We start from the raw sequence: 15604 nt of genomic DNA on the forward strand, positions 1-15604 counted from the left end.
AGGATGGCTCACAAAATGTTCTACAGCCGACATCCTGCCTTAAAAAAATAAACATGCCCCAAACCCAGTCACAGGCAAAGGTCACTTTGTTGGATTTGCGTCACACACACTTTCAATTTGTCCCAACAAATGCCTCTGGTTGCCGGCTGTGTACCAAGCCCTGGGCCCCGGGGGAAGCCGGTAAGGGCAGGAAGACAGAAATGCAAGAGCCCCTGGTCATTCCACTCATCTTGGTTGAGGTTTGAAACTTAGTGCTTTGGAGATGCTTGTCTTGGCCCCATGTGGCTCTGCCCGGCATTGCTCACCACTGACGGTGACAAAGATCCCAGGAGGGTGGCCGGGGGTGCTGGTAGGTACCCGAGCCTGGAGGCCTCTATCACTTACCCCATAGGAGTGGGATGGGCCTGTCCGATGCCATTTTATCTCAGGGTCTAGGGATCAAAAGCCTGTGATCATTTCAGCTGCGTTCTCGCCTCGTCTTTTTTCAGCCTCCCGGCCGGGCGAAAAACCACACAGTGGTGGGAGTAATGTTTTGACTCGTCAGTGCCCACTGAGATGCTGTCTGCAGCCCCTGCCTCTGACTCAGCCCAACTAGCCCAGTTCCTCCCCACGTCTCAGCCCGGCGCGGCCATCTGCTGCCTCTGGGTGGATTTTGACTCATGTAAATAGTTACCCATGTGACTTCAAGCCAGTTGGACAGAAGCAAGCCTGCTTGGTGAGGTGGCCTGGTCGGCCAGAAGAGGCTCCGTGTGCCAGGGGCAGTCTGCTGTGGCAGCTGCTCAGGATGGGGCGCCCTTGAGCCAGTGCAAAGTCTGCGAGTCACATTTTCCTGGGATCTTTGCTGGGCCCCTGTAGCCTCTCATAGGACCTGGGGACTGATCGGTCTCTGGGCGTGTAAATCCTGTGTGCTGGCGAGTATTTGGCGTGAGACCAAGATTGCTGTTGACACAACAAATAATGGCATGTCTTTGGATGACCAAAACCAAAGATGTTCTGTTTGGGGCTCTACATACCAATTTGGAAAGCTTGAAAAACCAGGCTATGCAGGATGAGGAGCGTGCTCGTGGGGAGAGGTTGCAGGCTGGTGGCGCACTGCCCAGTTTGGGATGTGGATGCCTTTCGGCCAGGCGTGCTCTGCAGTTTGCCTCGGTCACCTGCACTGCCTTCCATGTCTCTGTCCCAGTCCTTTATGTCACCCGTCTGCCCTGCCGAGGACTCGGTTGTCAACCTCTGGATAAAACTACAAGGATTTAGCCTGGAGACAAGAGGCAATTAAATCATGCTCCATGAGGAGCTTTTAAAATACCGTGTCTTTTATTGCAGGAGAGGGCAGAAGTAATATATCAGGGTTTTAAAAGAAATGCAACAATGAAAAAAAAAATAGGAATTTTTCCACCACCTCCTGTTGCAGAGATAACCACTTTTAACAATTGGTATATATCTTATAAAAGCATGTTAAACCTACAGATTCAAGGTGAAAACTGTTCTCTATGTCCCGTGGCGTGGAAAAAGAGAAAAATAGTTTGAATCTCAGCATTTGAAAGAGCCTCGCTGTCATATATGAGGTTAACGTTGGAATCCACGACCAGAGGAGGTCCTGTGAAGCTCGCTTCCTTAGAGGTTCTGAACTGGAGCCCATCTGGACCAAGTCCAGTGACAACCTGATGTGGCTGGGGTTGGGGTGGGGTGGCTGGGACAGTTGGCAGCGGTGGTGGGGGCGGGAGGGGGAGGGGAGGCGGTGAGTCAGTGTTACTTGAAGTTCCTTCTAGCTCTAAATTTCTCCGATCTTGGACAATGCAGTCGTCAACTGTTCAAGTGGATTAAATCTGAATTATAAGGCACAAGCTGGAGTGTTTCTCCTGCGTGTGCCTCCACATTGCTCTCTGGAGCTTTGGTGGCCGTGGCAGGGGCGGGGAGGGGGGGAGGGTGTCACTCTCACTAACTCCTCACTTTCATGTCTTGCCTGGTCCATGTTTCTTTGTCAAAGTCAATGGCCTTCTTGATGCAAGGGTTCTGTGCTGCCCTGCCTTCAGAACCAAACTCAGCGCTCTTGGTTTATGTGGGCCTGGTTCCATTTGTTATCTAAAATCTTCACAAATAACCAAATATCCAGCTCAAGGGTGGGGGCGGGGGGGCTTTTGTTGATTAACCTCCAGCCCCTTTCTCCCTTTCCCCCACACACCGAACACTGTGCCCACCCAGGAGACTCATTTCCCATTCATCTTCCTCTGTGAGTCCCTGGAAGGCTGGACATTGGTTTTTTCAAACATTTTGCTCACCTCTGGCTATTCAGAGCTCTTGAGCCTTTATGAATGCTGATTCCTCCGCTCTGCAGTCTTCCTCAGGACAGCCTCTGGTTGTTTTTGTTTTGTTTTTTTTCCAACCAGCCTTTTGTCTTGCAAAGTTCAGATAAAAACTCTTCTTTGTGCCAAGAGGTAGTGTACCCACGTGGGTAAGAATAGCGCTGTTCGGTCAGACATACTGAGCTCAAGTCCTGGCTCTGCCATTCATTAAACTCTGTTGCGTAATCTCTCTGAGCATCAGTTTCCTATCTGTAAAATGAGACCATTAAGTGTCTATTTCGTAGGGTTGTTGAAGAATGATGGGACCATCCATGAAAGGGCTCAGCACCTGCCAGGTAAATGCTCAGTGAGTGGCAGGCAACCCTGTTATCATGGTGAGCCTTCTGCAAAAGATCAAACTTGACCTCTGTGCTCATTCTCCCATCACTTTGTGGGACAAGATGTCCTACATCACACATGGCTTGATTCACAGTTTGGAGTGTTTTCTGATTCCACGAATGTGGGTTCAATCTCAAATAACTTGTGAGCCCTTGGAAGCTGGGACTTTTTTCTCTCTTCTTCCCCTTCCAAGCTCTCCAAGCCTAGCTGATCGCTGAATCCCCAAATCTTGCCACATTGTTGATGATGGTAAAATAAATACCCTTTCCCGTGTTGTGAAGTACTCAGAATCTCGATTCTCTGTCCTCTTGGAGCGCGTTTAAGTAGGAGGGGTCTGAAATGACTGAAGGCTTGCGCAGTGACCAGCTTGAGCGCTGCGTGGAATACACAGGTGCCCCAGGGGTATGCTGCTCAGGGAAAGGACAGGGCTCCAGTAAGAACTGTGGAATAATCTGTTTTGTCACTTCCTCCCAAGGATGCAACACTGCAAGAATCTCCTTGCGGACAGCAGGGGTCCTGGCAGGACTGCTTCCTTGTCCTAGCAGACAGCCCCACTCCAGGGTGTGGCTGAAAAGCAAGAGTCAGCTCCCTGGCATCGCGGAGCAGGCTGGAAAGTGCATTTGCAAGCCTGTCGGGCCCAGGACAAAGCAACTGAGGCAGGCTCTGCCATGCAGCGCCCCCAGGGGAGCCTAAGCAGACCCTCTCCTAAAAGCACAAGACTGGGGTTTCTGAATCTAGCATGGCGATCAGTTAGCAGGAGCAGCCTTTGATAAATCTGGGCTTATGCTTCCAAAGCCGGGCAATATTTGAGTTATGCTCAGGGATTTAGAAAGTGTCTCAAAGCGTGTGTGTGTGTGTGTGTGTGTATTTGCATGTTTCTGTGCATTTCTGCCGTAAGAGGAAGGTGCCAGGATAAATAATTAGAAACCATAGAGATGGTAAGGGCAGGAACCATTTTTAAAATTCCGTCCTAAAGTAAAATGGTAATTGGCCATTCATTTGCTCAAGAGAAAGGCCCTCTTTGGGGACTTTATCTGGGACAATCTGATGGCAGCAGGGGTCGGGTAGGGGATGGACATCCCAGGTGCAGGGGCAGCAAGAGCTGCTTCCGCTGGAAGCCAGAGGAAGAGCTAGCCGGGGGCTCTGCTGCAGCCCTAGCCCCAAACCCAGGCTTCCGGTGCGTGGAGGAAGGAGCCCAAGGTAGAGTCAGAATAGAACACCTTCTGTTTACAGTTTTGTTGTTGTTATTTACTCTGTTTTGAGTTTGTTGTCCAAGCCCTAAGCTAAGCGCTTCCCATGTGACCTTTTTCCTCAATTGTCTCAATGGCTCTATGAAGTGGACAGTTTCATCCCCATTTTATAGAAGAAACTGAGGCAAAACCAAGGCTCATAGAAATTAGGAGACTTGCTGAGCTAGGACATGGCACAGCTGGGATTTGAACAGAGCCCAAGTTCTCAGCCCCTGTGCCACTTACACGGTCTGGATATCTCAGACTCCTTGGTCTTTGCATGGCTTTGTCATGGGAGACGTTGGCTGTCTAGTGGGCAGTACCTCATACATGGGCCTCCATTTTGAGTGGATGCGTGGCGTTTGGGCAGGGGTCCGTACTTCCTTGTCTCTGCCTGGATCATGAAACATTCAGGCTGAGCTGGTCTTGCTGCTGGAAGTCTGGTTCTGGATGGGTGGAGTTTCAGTAGCTTCCCTGCCTGGTCAGATTATAAAATGTTGCAAGGAGGACACAAATGTGTGGAGAGGGCTTCTAGGAATTGGTCTGGACAAAGCTAGGGATATTGAGAGGGCAGAATGCCACCAACCTCCTGGGCCCTGCGTCTGGCTCTACTTGAGGTCTCTGCGGTCTCTTGGTTGGCCCAGATTCCTGGGGTAGGGGGTATGTATGGGCTGACTCACTGTCCTTGGCTGGTATCTTGGGGCTGATTCAGCACTAGCCATGGTTTTTGGAGGAGACCCAAGACAACTGTCAGCCACTGGAGGTCCAACCACTGTCCCAGGAGACATTTGGTCCAACACAGTCCAGTCTACCCTCCAGAAATAAGTGAACAGTGAGGGCTTGGGGGCTGTGTGAGTCATCTCTGGTCAGGTGGGAAGACAGGCCCAAGGGTGGCTTGTGAGAAGCGGCGGGAAGTGGGTCTTTGCTTTGTTTCTATTTTAAATAAAGTTACCTTAAGAGAGACCTAGAAGATCACTGATCAGTGGGTTTTAAAGAAACAGATGCGATCAAATTCTTCCCAACCTCTTACCCCACCCCTGTCCTGCAAATCTCACCTGGCACTTTTAAGACCTACCTTTTCCCAGCAAGAAAAAGAAGAAATGTCTTTGAACATCTCTGAAATTTATGTGGTTACAGCTTGCTGGAATAGAGTTTGTTGTTGAAAGCTTTATTTTCTGGTTTCTTTGTGGGGGCTGCAGAGGAACATCAAAGGAAGAAAAAATGCCACTTACACCAGGAAAGCAGGGGCCCCACATCGTGCCTGAAGAAATAAACCAGCCCCCGGGCCAAAGGAACAGAACACACCCATTTGGGGACAGGAAAACAATCATATCGAGTTGATTTTCTTTGGGGAGGCTCTTCACATTTTCCTGTGTATACGGGAGCTGAAACTCCCAAACCCAAAGCTGATCTGGGAGTTCTTGAATTCCCTCTCGCCCGCAGGCCTTCGAGCCACATCATTTCACTTCCAATTACTTAATGCTCTTTACTGTTCTCTGGCTTATTTTTTGGCCATCAGTTTTGTCTTCCTCATAGACCCACGTCTGTGGGGCAGAGCCTTTGTCTTATACTTCTATTCCCCACGTAGTGCCTGATCCGGGGTAGAACACATGCTGTATTGCTCAGTACTTGGCTTAAAAATGCCTTTTCCTCACTCTGGAATCATGAGGATGGAATAAAATCCAGGCAACAGTTTACTTTTATGGTAAGATACTTGGTGGTGAATCCATATATACCAAGTTGGTGAGTACATTATCATAGCAATTACCAGAAGGGAGGATCACTTCAAAGACGACTTTATGCACTGAGATGTTCACTGACATGTTGTTTATAATAGCAAATAAAGTGGAGACACTTAAGTGTCCCTTGGTAGGAGAGGCTGGGTAAATTAGGGTATATCTATCCATACTGGGAGATAGTAAGGAAGCAACTATTTTGAAAAATAGGGTAGAACCAAATGTTCAAAATTGATATCCAAGAAAAGTTAGACGGTATGATGCAATCTGGGTAAAAAGGAAAAGGGATGCATGCACACATGCGATACATACATAGAAAAATTTTGGAAGGATACACAAGAAACTTCCTATCGGTTATGGCTGGGGAATGGATGGAGAAGTAAGGGGTGGATGTGTTTATCTGTTACTTAATTTTTCTGTCAGTGGTTGAATATTTTTATTATGACTGTTTGTTTTTATAAAATTTTTAAAAAAGCAACTAGTTAGAAAAACAAGCTATTTTTGGATGGCAATGAGAAAAGTTAACTCTAAAAGATGCCCTTCCCAGGGTGGGGTTCCAGGGGCAAAGCAGAGGGTGAGGTGGGGTGGGGACAAGTCAAGTGGTTATTGGTGCTCTCTGTTCCCGGTCTGCTGGCCAAACCAAACAACCTTCCATCTCTATCCCATGAGGTGGCGACCGCATGGAGCATGAGGATGTTCTGAATCAGCTTATGGGGTGACTTAAGTTAGAACTTCAGGGACATTCACCGACCCTGCCACAGTCGCCACTGACCCCACCCACCCTGGAAGCTGGCCATAAAGCCCCGCAGCACCCAACACAGCGCTGACCACATAGTCAGGGACTTCACGGTTAGGGGCAAATCAGGTTACTTTCTCACTCACAAATCAGCAACGGCTCACCACTGCTTATTGTATGAAGTTCAAATTTACCTTGGCTCAGCCTTAAAGGCTTTTCTGAGATCAGCCCCAACATTTTCAAACTCATTTGCTAAAACTTCTCAGTATCTATCAGCATATAGACCAGCCCTGCTTGGGTTCAAATTCTGGCTTTGCAACTTACCCTTCTGTGCCTCAGTGTCCTCCTCTGGAAAGTGGGGAGGATGTTACCAGCACCCACATCATAGGGTTAACATGGGAATTAAAGGAGTTAATGTACATGAATGCACCCAGAAGGGTGACTGGCATGAAGTAGGTGCTACTCCCCTGTTGCCTGGTCCATCACGCTCCCCTCCCCTCACTCCGCGGTTCTGGCTGGAACACTTTCCCGGCTCAGTCTTACCCATCTTTCAGAAGCTCTTATCAGGCAGTGCCTAATCCCTAATCCCCCCAGGTAGCGGAAGTTCTTGGGCCTTCAGAATCACCTGGGGAACTTGGCAAAATGCAGATTCCTGGGCTGGACTCCTAGCGACTCCACTGAAGTCTGCAGTGTGGCCCAGAAACCCGCACCCGGGTGACACGGGACCACCGCCGGAGAAGCAGGCTCTAAAGGGGCTCCTCCTTCGGACCAGCCAGCAGTGTGTTCCCCTCTTTCTCGTGGCCCTTCCCAACCTAATCGACATCCTGGCCTCGGGCTGGCCATCCTTCTTTCAGTGCTGTCAAGACCAAGACGTGCGGCAAAATGTAGTTCTGGAGCATCTTACCCAACCAGCGAGCAGATGCCTGGTGGGGTCAAGCCTGCTTGGGAAAGGAGAGAGCTTCCTCAGAGAAAGAGGCCTGGCTGTCCTTAGTGGAAAGGGCTGTCAAATGCCCTGATGGACTAAACCCTCCATTGAAAAGACAATCTCTCTCCTCAAAACCCAAAAGCTTCGTGCTCCTCGTAGCTCCCACACTTGTCTGCACATCGAGCTCGGGGAAAGAAGGTCTTGGGCTGACATCCCCCATTCCCCTTCTGGAACTCTGTAGGCTGCTTCAGAGTTGGGCTAGAAAGACTCTATTTTGTGATTTTTCTAAAAAGTTTCCTGAAAGCATAAGAATCAAAAGGGAGTGAAAGCTTCCGCTGGTCAACAGGAAACCCCCCCCTGCTCCCCAACTTGGCCCAGGGAACCTCACAGACTTCCTGAAGGTAAAACAAACACTGTGACCAGTTTCTACTCCTTGCAAGAATTTAATTCTTCCTTTCATATAAATAAGGCAGCATGAAACACCGAGAGCTCGGCTATTTTCCGCTTCAGAAGCAGCTTTGGTGCATAGAAGATCCCCACTGCCCCGCTGAGTTGTCTTCTCTGGATAAACAAGAGGCCAGAAGGTCATTTTTCAGTGAACTTCTCCCTGGAAGCCAAGGCGAGGCTGAGGGAGCTTCAGGCTTGGTCTTGGCTTCTGGAGCCTTGTTCCCGGCTGTGGGGTTTCCTCCAAGCACAAGCTAAGGATGGGGTAGGGGGGGAAGGCAAGGCATGGGCAATAATAAATATGGACATTCACCCTGATTCTGGAAACAAATCACAACTGAATGGGGGCTTGGGGCTACTGCTGGGGGCCACGTGGGCATGACCACCCTTCCTGGCCCCACGCTGCCTGCTCCGGCGCTGGGGAGAGCAGACCCAGGTCTGCGTGGTCCGACTCCAGCTTACATGGAAGGGTTCCTACAGGCCTCAGTGCCCCATCACAGCCGAGCCTCCTGCCCCAAGCGAACCCTGCCAGGCAAACCATCCATCTTCTGGAACTACTGGGGCCAGGTGAGAGCACCCCTGGGTGAGGGACAGAATCCTCCGCAGCTTGTGGTGAGCCCGACACCCCCACAGAATGGGGTCTGCTGTTCGGCAGGCCTGGCCAGCTTAAACCCTGGAGGGGAACTCAGGTGCTGGTTCAGGTGCGCTCCTTCTTGCCTCCCCCTTGGCTTGCTGCAAGGGTTACTGAGGCACTACCATGGGAGAAACTCCCAAAGGGCCAGCGAAGCCAGAAGTGGAGGAGGAGTGGCTTCCCAACCCCTGACCCAGGCCTGGAGACGGGCCAGCTCCCACCGCAGGCTCTGGCGCCTGCCCAGTGACCACAGCCCCCAGCAGTGCTGTGGTGACCTCTCTGGGGCCTGGGGGCTGGGTCGGCAGTTATCCCTGCGTGTTTCCAGTCGGCCAAGTCTCTTCGGGTCTTGGTCATCTGGTGTGGCTGGCAAAGCCCATCCAGAAAGGGGGGTTCTGTGCCGTGAGGGCGCCCCACTGCAGTGAATGGGTCTTGGGGCCAATGGATGGAGCTGGGTCTCCTCTTGCCTCCAGGCATGCTTGGTTCTAGGACTGCGACCCTGCCGAGGAAAACTCAGGGCTGTGGCATCCCTCCCTCCCTCCCTCCCTCCTCAGCTCTGCCATCTTCTCTGAACTGCGCATCAGCGCCCTGGGAACAGGTGCTACCCTTGGCCCCAGTCACCCTGTGTCTCTTGCAGCTTCCACCTCCGGGATCCGCCCTCCCCCACCACACGGATGGTCAGAGACCGGCTGTGGAGCTTGTCCCCAGCACGGTATACAGGTACCTATGGGGCTCAGGGCACAGCACACTGGGGTAAGGGGTGGGAAAGGGGGAGCACCCTGAGTGAGACACGGAGCTGAAAAAGTGGCTGACTGAAACTTCCCTCTGCCACCAAGTACCCACTTCTGTGCAACAGACATTGGCCTCTTGGGGCCTTGAATCTCTTCTAGGTCTTTTCTACAAATAGTTTGAAAGGACCCCTAATGTGCAGGCTGTGGATGGAAGGTTGCAAATTCCCACAAGTGTCCCTGCTGGTGCCTTGGCCGCGGATGCCTAGGGCCAAGGATTACTGGAAACAGGCTGCAGGGTCTTAACATGCATCCCCGTCAGCATTCCTGCAGATCCTCTGTTGATATTTAAGTAAAGCCTGGACCTGGGATATAAAAATTACACCTGCATCAATGTTTGCGTTGTCTTTAGCTCAGCGTCCAGAGAGGATTTTGTCATCATCTTGGCCATTTGTGGTGATCCAAAAGTAAGCTGCAAAGGATCAACCAAACCCAGACAATAACCTCACCAGGAGGACCCCAGTGGTGTAAAAGCAAACCAGCTTTTCCAGCTTGGAATTCTGTTTCCTCCGCGGGCCACAGGGCCTGGCTTCCCTGGTGGGCTGAGCCCGGGCACCGCACAGCACCCGTCGCTCTCCCGGGCCGGGGCCTGCAGATGCCCCCCGAGGCGTGGATATGTGGGGTGCCCCGCGTCCTGGCCCCCTGGGTCCTGGACGCTCTACAAGACAACAGCTTTGTGGGGCGGGCTGGCCTGGTCTGAGGGGATATGCAGGGAATACTCGCGAATGAGCACCGGGGCGTTCTTGAGCATCTCGTAGAAGGAGTCCACTGTCTTCCGGTAGAGACTTCGCTGCAGGACGAAGGGTCGGAAGAGGTTGAGAGGCTCGGCCCTGCGCACGGCCTCAGGGAGTCCCATGCCCTCGGGCACCTTGCGGTTGCCGATGAAGAAGTGAGGGAGTTTCTTCTCCAGCAGGCTCTTCTCCAGGAAGCGGAGCAACTCGCGCAGCCGGGCGTCCAGCTGCCCCGCCTGCCAGTCGGCCGGCCGCCGGGACAGCAGGAGGTGCAGCAGGGCGGTCTTCACGTGGTAGTTGCCCAGGCCGCTGGGGCCGGTCAGGCGGCTCTGCTTGCACAGCAGGAAGGAGGCGATCTGCAAGCAGCTGAGGTGACAGGCCCCGTCGGGCAGTGCCTTCGAGGTCATCCGGAGGAAGTGTCGCTCGTAGACGGCAAAGGACAGGAGCCAGTCGGTGCTGGAGGCCGGGGTCTCCCCGCAGGGCTCCCTGGGCAGGTGGGACACAAAGTACAGGTCCGAGTCGTCACACTGGATCACGGGAATCAGGTTGAAGGGCATGAACTTCCCCGAGCGGAACTTGATCTTGAGGGAGCCCGGGGAGTCCAGCTGACCGAAGGCCAGGTCGAACTCGTATTTGTGGGCGATGCGGTGCCAGGCTCTGGTGAGGGCCGTCTGGAACCACTTCATGACCTGCGCCGTGTCCAGGTACGGGGGGTCCCCGGCGCACAGCAGGGCCTCCAGCCCGCGGCCGGGCCGTGCGGCGCTGTGGCTGCCGTGGAGGAGACACAGCATGTCCTCCCCCAGCGTGCTCTTGCCGCACACGCAGCCCGGCACGTCCTCGTCGGCCCGGACCACCCTGACCTGGCCGTAGCCCTGGCGGTCCAAGGGCACGGAGCGGCGGGAGCAGCAGAGCTCCGGGCGGAAGTGGTAGGGCTCGGGGGGCACGAAGGGCACAAAGAGGTCGCACAGCAGCGGCCTGTCCACCTGCCAGTTCTCATACATGCTGTCCACGCCAATGAAGTCCTCCACCTCCAAGTCCGTGTCCCGGCTGCAGAGGCTCCTCAGGGCCTCCAGCAAGTCATCCACGAAGCCTTCCACGAGCTCCCGGGTGCGGGCCGCGTCGGCCGTGGCGCCCCGGATGCAGTGCTCGTAGAAGTGCTGGAGCGTCGCCTTGTTGGGCAGGGTGAGGCCCCGGAGCGGGGCGCCCTCCAGGCCGGGCAGCTCGTCCTCTTCCCCGCCCAGGCAGTCCGCGGAAGGCCCATCCTGGTGGTCCTGCCGCCACACCTCGATCACCAGGAAGAGGATCATGCAGAGGGTGCTCCACAGGTCCCAGGCCGTGCGGGTCTCGTTCTGCTGCTGGCCTTCGTCGGCCACCTGCTCCAGGGCCTCCCTCTCGGCCGCCAGCCGGGCCACCTCCTCCTCCAGGCGGAGCTGCTCCAGCTGCATCTTCTCCTGGTGCGCCTGCATCTTGCGGATGATCTCCTCCTCGCTCTCGGGGACCGTGGCGTTCTCCCGCGGGAACAGCAGCGGGTGGTTGATGATGGCCGTCACCACCACCAGACACACCCGGAAGAGCCCCAGAGCCATGGCTGGAACGTGCCTGCCATACAGAGAGACAGATCAAGGGTCACACCCAGTTGCCCTCCAGGCCACTTCCTCCCCGGACCCTCTCACCGGCCTCTGTCCCACAGAGCTGAAGAAGGTCTCACTGTCTCCCGCCCAGCCCACAGTCTCCCCCCAGCCCGTGCCTCCGTGGAGCCCTGGAAGAAAGAACCGCAAAGTCCCTGCACCCAGCAGTCCTTGGCTGAGCAACTCGTGGAGGCTGTCCTGTTTCTGTCTGCCCAGGCTTTCCTCCTTCTGGAAGCAGCAACCCACTTTCCCCAGGAGCCAACCCTTTTCTGGCCCCCTTCCTATGGCTTGGGTGGGGATAACTCCACCCCCAGCTCCAGCGGTGAACATATAACCCGGGGCCCAAGCTAGTCCACACCCCCACCCCCACACTGTGGATTCAGTGAGGAGCACAGGACCTCCCTCCGGCCAAGGGGAAGGACACAGAGGTGGGATTTGCTGGGGCTGATGGTGAGAAAGACTAGGTTTGCCAGGGAACAGAATCGCAGCTGCGGGGGGGCTCTCTAGACCTCAAAGTGGGGGTCTGCTTGAGAAAGATGCCAACGTAGACAAAAGCAGATTCCCTGGACCCAGCTATGCCTGAAGCCATTGCCTCTGGACTTTTAAAGTCATACAAGTCAATAATATCTTCACTTTAAGTCGGTTTGTGTTGTTTTCCTATATACTTCAACCCACCTCTCCCCAGCGAATGCCTTGTGGCCAATGTGACTTTCCTCAAGGCAGTTAAGCCTAGTGGTTAAGAACAAGAAGGCTGAGTTCCAAGGCCAGCCCTATCATTGATTAGCTGTGTGCCCTTGAGCATGTTAACACACCTCTCTGAGACCCAGTTTCCTTACTGGACAAGAGGAAGGCCATAGGACCCACAGGGTCACAGTACCTAGGGATGCGGCGACCCATGCAGATGGTGTACATGGCACGGTGGATGGTGCAGAGCATAGATTCACTGAACAGCAAGTGTTTTTTTTTTTGTTTTTTTGTTTTTATTCTTATGTTAACCCCCATACATTACATCATTAGTTTTAGATGTAGTGTTCCATGATTCATTGTTTGTGCATAACACCCAGTGCTCCATGCAGAATGTGCCCTCCTCAATACCCATCACCAGGCTAACCCATCCTCCCACCCCCCTCCCCTCTAGAACCCTCAGTTTGTTTTTCAGAGTCCATCGTCTCTCATGGTTCGTCTACCCCTCCGATTTCCCCCCCTTCATTCTTCCCCTCCTGCTACCTTCTTCTTCTTCTTTTTTTTTCTTAACATATATTGCATTATTTGTTTCAGAGGTACAGATCTGAGATTCAACAGTCTTGCACAATTCACAGTGCTTACCAGAGCACATACCCTCCCCAGTGTCTATCACCCAGTCACCCCATCCCTCCCACCCCACCCCCCACTCCAGCAACCCTCAGTTTGTTTCCTGCGATTAAGAATTCCTCATATCAGTGAGGTCATATGATACATGTCTTTCTCTGTTTGACTTATTTCGCTCAACATAATACCCTCCAGTTCCATCCACGTCGTTGCAAATGGCAAGATCTCATTCCTTTTGATGGCTGCATAATATTCCATTGTATACATATACCACATCTTCTTTATCCATTCATCTGTCGATGGACATCTTGGCTCTTTCCACAGTTTGGCTATTGTGGACATTGCTGCTATAAACATCGGGGTGCACGTACCCCTTCGGATCCCTACTTTTGTATCTTTGGGGTAAATACCCAGTAGTGCAATGGCTGGATCATATGGTAGCTCTATTTTCAACTTTTTGAGGAACCTCCATACTGTTTTCCAGAGTGACAGCAAGTGTTTTTGAAGCAGTTTTGGGCCCCTGTGTTCTCCTACCGCAAACCTCCTTCTGATCTGTAAGACCTCAGCCCAAATTCAGACCCTGACCTCCTGGCCTTCTCCTGGGTCTCTCCCTAGGGCAATCTTGGAGACAACCAGAGTGACTGAGTCATTGGATTTCCTCTCCTGAGTCGTCTAAACTTTAAATCTGACTTCTTAATTGTGAAGGGAGACACTCCATTCCTCTAGGACAAATGGATTTTTTAGATCTCAAGTGATTTTTAGGGAAGGGCTAACCCCTTACAATCCTGGGAGTTAAGATACACAGAACCTCGGCCCCACCCCAGACCTAGTGAACCATAATCTGCATTTTAATACCATCCACATTAAAGTCTGAGAGGCGCAGTCTTACAGGGTAAGCCTTACATTATACCCTCACCTCTCCCAGGCAGGAACCTTGGGGACTAACAACAGTCGTTTCCCATGCTTGCCCCGCCCCCTTTCTGCCTGGGACTTCTAGAGGAGAGCAAATGGCCAAATGACGTTGTTGGACAACAGAGAACACAGAGGGCCCCCTGGCCCCCTGTATGCCAACGCATGCTGACAGGAGCTTCTCCACTTTGCTTGAGCCCCATTCCCTATCCTTGAATTTGCACCCTTCAAACCACTTATTCTGGTTCTTACCCTAACGGTGCCAAGGAACAGGGACGTGGCATTAGGTAAAGACATGTCTGCAGGTTCTAGCCAGCAGGGCCAGGACATACGTGACCTGAGTTGCCACACGTGGGTAAAGCCTGCTGCTCAGATGTGATTTCATCCCATACACAGCTGGACACGCAAGCAGGAACCGAAAGCGGGGTCCGCCGGCAGCCGAGTTCAGCGCGCACACACATCAGGCCTCAGAGGTGAACTTGAGGAGGAGACGGAGGCCAGGAGAAAGTGCAGGAAGTCAGGCCGGAAGGGGTGTGGGTGAAGAAGAAGTCCGGGGGGAAGCTAGCCAGCTTTTCTTCCCCAAGACAAGGAGCGGCGGGTCAGCCCTGGTTTCCACGCGACGGAAACCTCAATGGAAAGTTTTGCCAGGGTGGTCCGAGGCAAAGCCGTGAGACTGGCTTCTTGACGTGGATCAGGGTTTTAAGATCAAGGCGTGCAGTGCTAAGAAGCACAGCACCAGGCAGCAACCAGCTGGTAGAGAATTCGGAGGTTCTGAGGCCCTTGAAGGCCCCTGTACTACGGGCAGCCCCCTTTGGGCCCAGTAGAGCCCGACAGGTCAGTATAGTCCTGGGCAGCTCGTGACCAGTCTCCATGCCAACTCGGGGTAGGATGCCAGCAAGTGGGGAGTGATGCCATTGTCAAGCCTTACGACCGGGAATCTTCCTCCTCTCTCCCCAACAGCTTCCACGGGGCTACCTGTGGGCATCCTCATGCCTTGTTCAAGGACTGTAACAGCTTCCTAACAGCCTCCTTGTACTGGGACAGGCAACATTCAAAGCTCCAAACCAACTGGAGCCATCGACTCTGTATGCAAGGGGTTAAGAGGATGGATTCTGGAGTAGACAAGATAGGGCTAGAAGCCAACGTGGGCACGTACTAGCTATGTGTCCTTGGACAAATCACTCAACGTCTTAAACCTTAAGTCTCTTCATCCGTGAAATGGGCATAATCATACCTGATGTTGTAAAGCTTGAACGAGATCATGCATATAAAGTCCTTAGCAAAATGCCTGCCCCCAAGTGCGATTTCTCACGAAAGGGTATCTGTAATGGGATGGGGGAAACGCAGTGACCCTGCCCATAGGGGTTCTTGAGGGGCGACACAGATGCCCCTACAAGGTACTCTGGCAGGATGCAAGCAGCCCACAATAACACTGACAGGAGTAGGGTTACAAGACTCACGGGAGCACGAGGGAGATGGGCTGACAAAGTGGGAGGAGCCTGGGCTCTAGAAGCAGACAGGCCTGGGTTTGAACGTGACTCTGCTCCTTGCCAAGGGGTCTAGCTTCTCCAGGGCTCCACAGCTTTCCCTCTGAGATGGAGCTAACAGCAGACCCTCCTTCCTAGAAGCCTGAGTTACGGGACATAATCCTTTTCAGGTGCTTGGCACAGTGCCTGGCACAGAATAGATGCCCTTCAATATTCGCTCCTTCCCTCTAGGCCTCCACAGGCCTCTGTTTTCTCACCTGCTAAGCACACCAGCCCTGCCAAGTCCTAGGGGTGCGGAGGAAAGCATGCTCCAAAGTGCTTTGAAAGCACAAAATGCTCCTAGCGTAGCTGTCCCTTGGCATGCCATTCTGCCC

The 15604-nt window shown here is 53.0% G+C and overlaps 1 protein-coding gene across 1 annotated transcript in view; it reads right to left on the reverse strand.

The window, feature by feature from the left end:
- Positions 1–1868: 1868 nt before the first annotated feature.
- The window catches only part of ITPRIP (inositol 1,4,5-trisphosphate receptor interacting protein), a 30577-nt gene continuing 16841 nt past the window's right edge, over positions 1869–15604 (reverse strand). Inside the window, exon 2 of the mRNA XM_035028657.1 lies at positions 1869–11497. Within this exon, the coding sequence (XP_034884548.1) occupies positions 9826–11484 (1659 nt within the window). The 5' untranslated portion in view covers positions 11485–11497 and the 3' untranslated portion in view covers positions 1869–9825. The remainder of the gene's footprint in view (positions 11498–15604) is intronic.

This window comes from Mirounga leonina, unplaced genomic scaffold, assembly GCF_011800145.1.
Source record: "Mirounga leonina isolate KUSES-001 unplaced genomic scaffold, KU_Mleo_1.0 Mir_114, whole genome shotgun sequence".
NCBI lineage: Eukaryota > Metazoa > Chordata > Mammalia > Carnivora > Phocidae > Mirounga > Mirounga leonina.